This window comes from Phoenix dactylifera, chromosome 6, assembly GCF_051530095.1.
Source record: "Phoenix dactylifera cultivar Ajwa chromosome 6, Ajwa_hap1_PhDact_Kaust_v1.1, whole genome shotgun sequence".
Classification (NCBI taxonomy): Eukaryota; Viridiplantae; Streptophyta; class Magnoliopsida; order Arecales; family Arecaceae; genus Phoenix; species Phoenix dactylifera.
Window position 1 is genome coordinate 36132961 of NC_143195.1, and position 7244 is coordinate 36140204.

The 7244-nt window shown below is 39.0% G+C and overlaps 1 protein-coding gene across 1 annotated transcript; it reads left to right on the top strand.

Annotated features, from left to right (window-relative positions):
- Window positions 1-2535: 2535 nt before the first annotated feature.
- LOC103699722 (putative WRKY transcription factor 14) lies at window positions 2536-6722 on the top strand. The gene is made up of 3 exons (XM_039126366.3): window positions 2536-3413; window positions 4187-4327; window positions 5221-6722. The coding sequence occupies exons 1-3, from the start codon at window positions 2857-2859 to the stop codon at window positions 5774-5776; spliced, it is 1254 nt and encodes a 417-aa protein (XP_038982294.2). The 5' UTR covers window positions 2536-2856; the 3' UTR covers window positions 5777-6722.
- Window positions 6723-7244: the final 522 nt, after the last annotated feature.

A 7244-nucleotide genomic window follows, 5' to 3' on the forward strand; every position in this document is an offset into this window, starting at 1 on the left:
TCCATGAATTGCTCTTAAAGTGTTGCATCATTGAAGTGACTTTAGATGGAGTAGTTTATGCCATCAATTCCATGTTGGCGGGCAATTCTTTCTTAGGAACAAAAAAGAGCCATCGATATGGTAAATTGTATAAAATGGGTGATTTGAATTTTAGTGGAGTACTTGATATCTTAAACAACGAAAACAAGATATGTACAAGACTTAAAATTACATGAATGTTTTGTGAATTTAAAAAGGCTAAAAGTTTTTGTAACTATATGTACTTAAGTTATCATTAACTAAAAATTTTCATTCATGTTTTCTTCGATAATTATTAAATATAATTTAACACCTAAGAATTCATCATCAATACCTTTGCTATTATAATCCCAAGTTTCGTTTATAGTATTCTTCTCTCCTTATAAAATTTCTCTTTAACCTTTCCAAAATCTTGATCCATTTTATCTTATCTCTTGCAAGAAAAGGTTATAGGCTCTTTTTCTAGTTACATTAACTTGTTTTTCTCTTTTTCCTTAGTAAATTTAACATTGCAAGTGTCAAATTTAGAAACTAACCTTTTTTAAAAATTCCAGTCTTCATTTAATAAATGCGAGAGCTATTTGTTCTTGAAAACTAATAGTTATGGTTGCCATAAGTCGAACTTCTTATCCAACCTAGCCAACTTACTGGTGCAAAAGTAGTACCACGGTAAACTAACTTGCAAAATAATTTACTCGATATTTTTCTTACTATTTTAGTTAAATTTTTGCGTGGATTAATTTAGAATTACTTGCACCTGTAGAACAAAAGCAGCTGGCCACATAGTTATGGTTCTACAGGACAGGCCATGTAGGGCTAGCATGCTTATGAAAATTATGAGACATATGTTTGTATAGGAGTGGCTTAGGCATCCCTTTTACGGGGAAAAAATCTTTGCATCATCAAATGCATACATATTGTACAAAATTCTTTAGGTTTCAAATAAGATTATATCCTCTGCACTGTAGATATTACATGCATTGCAATATAATTGATATTGTGAATCTAATAGTTAGCATTACTATGAAATAAGTGCTTCAATATAATGCAAATCATAAAATTCGTATAATTTTCCATGATTTTACTCTTGTAATATTTATACTTCAAATTCTTTTTCTTCTTCCTTTCTTTGAGAGAAAGAGAAATTCTTTGGAAGAATTATCCGGTTCTAATAATTTGTAGACTCGAACCTAGAACACCTTCTAAATGAAATGCATGTGCAGAAGAAAAGCTCAATTACTATAAGAGAGTTATTCGTATAAATCACAAGAAAAGTGATTGATGGTTAAATTGCCAAGCAAATATTAGTGAGGCTAGACAACTTTTCGTGTGCACATAATTGGCCTCCAGCATTACTCATCTCAAACGCAAGTGGTTTGCTACCACAAGGATATAGCCTGGTTTCTATATTTCTAAAATTCAAAAACCAAAAATACTCCTCAATTTGAGAAATCTTAATTTACTATATTTGTTAAAAAAATTCTCTCATGCAAGTTTTTCTCATTCGTCTCATGTTTCCTTTTATAGCTCGATTTTTGTATAGCAATTAGCAACCAAACAATTCCTCCTTATAAAATCAGAAATCCTTAGTTCATTTTTCTAGTAGTAGAAAAGCAAAGGAAGGCGACCTTGGAAGTATGAGAACCTCCGAAAGAAGCCATCAAGTGTTTCATCTCATCGTGATGTTATGCAGTCACATGTCCATGTCCTAAACCTTCGACATGCTAAAATGGCCAGAAGGATTGAAAGGAGGTCTTTGCGTAACAGAAGAGAAAAGGAGAGCAAGAGTCATGACCATCTTTTCTTTTATGTGCATCGAGAAAAGCATGATGCATGCTAAAAAAAAATTATCACGAAGTTAGCTCGTTGTTGGGAGTATCGGCTCTCGTGTGGCATGGTGCTGCAGAGAATTTGGCATGTGCAAAAAATTACAATACTTCTCGATAATTTGGAACCCCTAGTGATAAAATTGGGTGGATTTCTCATTAAGGTATTGAGGAGAGCAATAGTTAACCGAGATATAGCACGGTTAGGCATGATATCAGAAAGCTTGGAAACCATAATATTTAGCACGATGATGAGCAGTTAAGATATATGTGGATATTTGAGAATTTTTTTGGGTTGAAAATTAAGAGGTGCAAATTTGGGTTGCATTTCTCATTGCTCCTCCAAATCTAAAGAAAAAAAAAATATTAATAGAGTACCAAAGCCGAGAAATGCGGCTGCTTGCCGCGTCTTTCTCTTCCATTCTTTTTTTGATGAGACCCCTTCCCTTTCATTTCATACATTATAAAAAGAATTTAATGGACAAGTCTCCTTCCTCAAGAATAACCAAAGATTAGAAGAATTACTTTTTCTTTCATAGAAACCGATCAAAGGAGAAAAAAACAAAAGCAAAAAGTTGTATGGATTTGGACCCTTCCATATCCCTCCGTCCTACCATGTTCCATGATAAAACCACCCCATACTTCATATATTACATCCCTCCCCCAGTTCTCTCTCCCCCTTTTGATTTCTACAATCCTATTAACAATCTATTCTTCCCTTCCTTTCTCTTTGTTGCGTATGGAGAAGTCTCCACCATGAAAAAGTCAGCGTCTTTGTTTATATAAAATATAATCTCATCTCTCCCTGTGTCTCCCCCTTCTTAGAAACTATTTCTGGTGCTTGATTTAAGAAGATCTTTGAGTTGTAGCCTGCCTCCCATTTCTCACCTAAGTATGTGTTCGATGCTTTTGTGGTGCAAAGTCCATTAGACAGTGCAAAGTTCATTAGACTTAGAAAGGCTAAGCTTAGATTTCCACAGTTTCAAACATTTTATGAGATATTGGAGAAGTTATGTGTGACTTCTTCGGGGAAAGGATGGAGAATGACCAGGGCGACCTAGCTGACATAGTCCGCGCCGGTGGTCGTGGCAGTCCGTTGAGCACCGAGTTCCCAATCACGGACTGGCAGCTTCCTTCGGAACCCACGATCACCTTCCCGCCGTCGACCGAGGGGCAGGCCGGCTACTTCGGTGACCCCTTCGCCGACCTCCGAGACCCGCTGCTCGACCAGTTCTTCAATGGCCCGAGCACATCATCAGGCCTGGTCAGCATGAGCTCGGAGGGTGGTAGTGATGGCGGCGGCGGCGGCGGCGGAAGCAGCAGTGGGCTTGGAGCGCAGAACATACTGATAGGGGAGGAGATGAAGAGGCCTTGTAATATCTTCTCGCGGGTGCTCCAGATATCTCCGGGCACCGCCAAGACTTCTCCGCTCGCGCCGAGGGCGATCAAGCCTTCTCCGGCAGTACGCGACGACTTGGTGAAGGTGGCTGGTGGCTCGGTGGGCTTCCAAGTGGATCCTGGCGCTAGGGTGCAGATCTCGTCCCCTCGAGCTCCCGGGGTCAAGCGAAGGTTCGAATTGGTCGATTCTTATACACTTTGATGGAAGAACTTTGAAAACTTTTTCAGTTCTTCTTTTAAGAAATCCAGACTTTGGTTTTAGTTTTAAGCAAAAATTTTCATGTCATAGATCATAGTTTGTTTACTTGTTTGTTTTTTTTTCATTTGTTTTTTTTTTTTCCCTTCCCTTCCAGAGGATCCATAGAAATAATGTTGGCAGTGGGTTTTGATGGAAATGATAGGGAAGGATTTACCTCATCTAAATTGAAGTTGGAGCCTAATGGAGAGAACTCTAACATTTAGGTGTAAAGACACTATAGGAAGTGAATCTTGATGGGAATGGTGTAAAAGGATTTATCTTGTCCGAATTGACAATAGAACTTGATGGATATCCAAGGATTTGGGTGATAAAAAGATGGGCCTTTTTCTCTTTTATGATGCCAACCATAGAGAGGTGGTGATCACAAGCCATAGCTCAAAAGAGCACGCAACCACGCAGACACATACAGATGCCCCTAGATCACTAGTTTATGTGTCAATGATTTCAAGCACAGGTTTGCCTTTCATCCTTGGTATCTGAAACTTTTTGCTGGCAAACTCACCGAAGGGATCATCCCTATCTTGATTCTCTCCTTTTTATTCTTAGAATTCATGAACAGATTAAAATTAACGTACATAGGCATGGTTGCTAGAAATTATTCTTTCCTTCTTTCTTCATTTCTTTTCATCCTTGTGTTAGAATTTAGACTAAGAGATTTTACTTGCCTTCTTCTTAAATTACATAGAAAAAGTCAGGCAAAGAAAGTGGTTTGCATTCCAGCACCGGCAGCGGCGGGCAGCAGATCTAGTGGAGAGGTTGTTCCTTCTGATCTATGGGCTTGGAGGAAGTATGGCCAAAAACCCATCAAGGGTTCTCCTTATCCAAGGTAATTCATCCCATCATCACGTGCTAAAACCCCAGATTCTTCTGCACTGAAAGGAGTTATATTTTCTTCTCCCATCCTCTTAATGTTTGGTGGAATCACATGAGTTGCTAAAGCGGAAGTCAAAGGATAAGAATAGAATAAGGCTTTGATGATTAGTAAGGAAATTAAAACTAGTATTTCTTTTCTATTCTTCTAGTGATAATGTCATTTCTCTCTCACTTTTTCTACTTTTCTTCTCAAGGGTGGATGATACAATAGCTCCAAGCATCATCTTGCACTCCCTCATTATCCTTTGCATTTAGGAAAAGCATGAGAAGGGAAAGGAATTCTTGTTATTGTCTCTCTCAAATAAGTGCAATCACTTGACTATTTCAAATCATGAGTTCGAAAAGATATGCCCATTGGCTATCCTTGAAGCTTTGGGGCAGCATTAATTTTAGCATTAAAGATCACACCTAGTACATTTTCTATCTTAGAAAAGGAGGATAACATGGTTTGTTTGCCGTAGAAGTGTTCGAGTTATGAAATGAACATTGCTAAGCTATAACCATCTATCCAGGTGCAATTAATCTTGTTTTCATAACCTTTTTTTTTTCCTGTTGCTCATAAATTATATTTTCAATGAGTTAAAGTAAAGAGACTTTGCATTACAGATAATGATTTCTTTAACTAATAAATGGAAGAGTAGATTGTTTGTTAGTCCCAGAAGTTGCTCATTTTACTGATAAACATTGTTACCATTGCCTATCAGCATAAATCAAAATTAATGGAAAACCCTTCCTTTCATGTATAGAAAGCTGCTTGCTTATGATGTTTAACCTTTTTTTCCAGTAGTTTGGATGGTGAATTCATGATTTAGTTTCCAGATGGCTGATGAGTTCAATGCAATTCAGGGGCTATTACAGATGTAGCAGTTCGAAGGGATGCTCGGCAAGGAAGCAAGTAGAGCGAAGCCGAACTGATCCCAACATGTTGGTCATCACTTACACATCCGAGCACAACCACCCATGGCCAACCCAAAGGAACGCGCTTGCCGGATCTACGAGGTCCCAATCATCAAAGAACAGCTCTTCAGCTTTAAAGAACTCTCCTCGTAAGCAAAAACCAGCCACAAGCCATGAAGAGGAGTCGATGGCGATGACGAGCTCAAGCGCTCCTGCAGTAAAAGGAGAAGCGAGAGAGATGGGGAAGGCCATTGATTCAGTCGAAAATAATGAATTCGATCAAGCGTTCCAGCAGAGCTACAAGGCCATGATCCCAGACTCAAACCAGCCCAATGACTTCTTCGCAGATTTGGCAGAACTGGAGCCTGACCCTATGAGCCTTATCTTCTCGAAAGGATCAATGGAAACCAAGCCTGATGAGGAGAGGGGAGAGAGAGCTTTGGATCCGTTCAACCTGTTTGATTGGGCTGGGAACTCATTTGAAGAATCCAGAAAAGGTTTATAGCAAGACATTGGTACAACAAAACATCTATAAGAAACACAACCCTTAGTTTATTTTACGGAGGTGCAGTTTTGTCCAAGGCCTAGGTATAAACCTTGAAGTACAAGTTAGGATCTTGATGTGGGGGTAAGGATCTCTTTCTGTTATTGTTCCTTTTTCTTGTTATTTAACAAAACAGTCCCTAGATTAGGAGAAAAAGAAGAGAGGTGTTGGTGAACTGGGAGCAGGCCCATGCTAGCTAGGCACACATCCTTGGGATATTGGAGGATGGGACAGAAAGCTGGGGAACAGAAGCTTTCAGCAGTAAGAGCGGGTACACGTCTTGGATGTGACTGGAAAAGCCTTCACGAGGAAGTTGAGATAATGTTGATATAGGTTGAGCTTTTCTTTTCACCTCTCTCTCTCTCTCTCTCTCTCCCCCCCTTCTCTTCTTTCGAAGTGGGGAAAATAATTCAAGCCTACTGAGGATTTCAAATGAAGGACCCACCATGGCTTGACTTGCTTTGATATGCCATAAAGAAAGGTGGCCAAAGGAATTGGAAGAAAAGAAGATGAGCCTGAAAAGCCCCATTTTTTAGCTTGTAATAAATATTGTGCTAGAAGGAGATGAGCTTGCAGTTGGCTGGGACTTGGAACGAAGCGATCAGATTATAATAGCTCTTCTGTTCTTCAGCTCTCTCTTTCCTATACCCTTCAACTCTTCCAGACATCGGAGTTCTACTTTCAGTGTATTGGCTTCTAAGGATTGTTCTTGAAAACACACTTGCACACCATAATTCCGTCTCGATTGCCCCCCTTAAAGCGTCATCTTTCCTCTATATATTCATGCAGTTTTATAATTTATGTTATATATTATTGGGGGAGCATATGTATGCCTCCGTACAAGTATCCTTGTTTATGCGAATATAACCAATGTTATTTCCAAAACACTTAAAGATATCTTCCAGTCTATGTGTATTCATGACTTGTAGAGCACGTATATTCAACTGGCTAAACTAAGCTACGAGTGCTTTCTTTCTTTTTTCTTTTTTCTTTTTTTTTTTTTTTGTGGGTGGGTTGGGGGGGGGGGGGGGGGGGGGGGGGGCGAGAAAGAAAGAGAGAGAGCTAAGCAATATTTGGAAACATGCATGCAAAGCAACCATGCGTATAGTTTGCCTTCAGCATATATCATGCGTGCCTATGAATTTAGCTCAGCAGCAACTAGCATGTTGATCATCTGTTGGTGAACTTAAAAATGGTGCATATTTGGTGATTTGATCTTAATTAGAATTCTTATTCGGCATCCAATATGGGGATACTTCTACACCAATCCCTCAACCTCCATTGCACTGCACATATTCTTGTTTATGGGCATTCATACACATTAATAAATTTTAGAGATCAATATGTGAAGTTGTTGTGTACCTTCGTTTAAATCAGCCTGCTGTGTGGAATTTTGGGTCATAATGTTAATTATGTCGCCAAAGAAATT

Coding starts and splice junctions, on each gene's coding strand:
- LOC103699722 (XM_039126366.3), top strand. CDS start 2,857: ATGTGTGACTTCTTCGGGGAAAGGATGGAGAATGACCAGGGCGACCTA. Junction 3,414..4,186: donor GCTCCCGGGGTCAAGCGAAG/GTTCGAATTGGT, acceptor TAAATTACATAG/AAAAAGTCAGGCAAAGAAAG. Junction 4,328..5,220: donor AAGGGTTCTCCTTATCCAAG/GTAATTCATCCC, acceptor AATGCAATTCAG/GGGCTATTACAGATGTAGCA.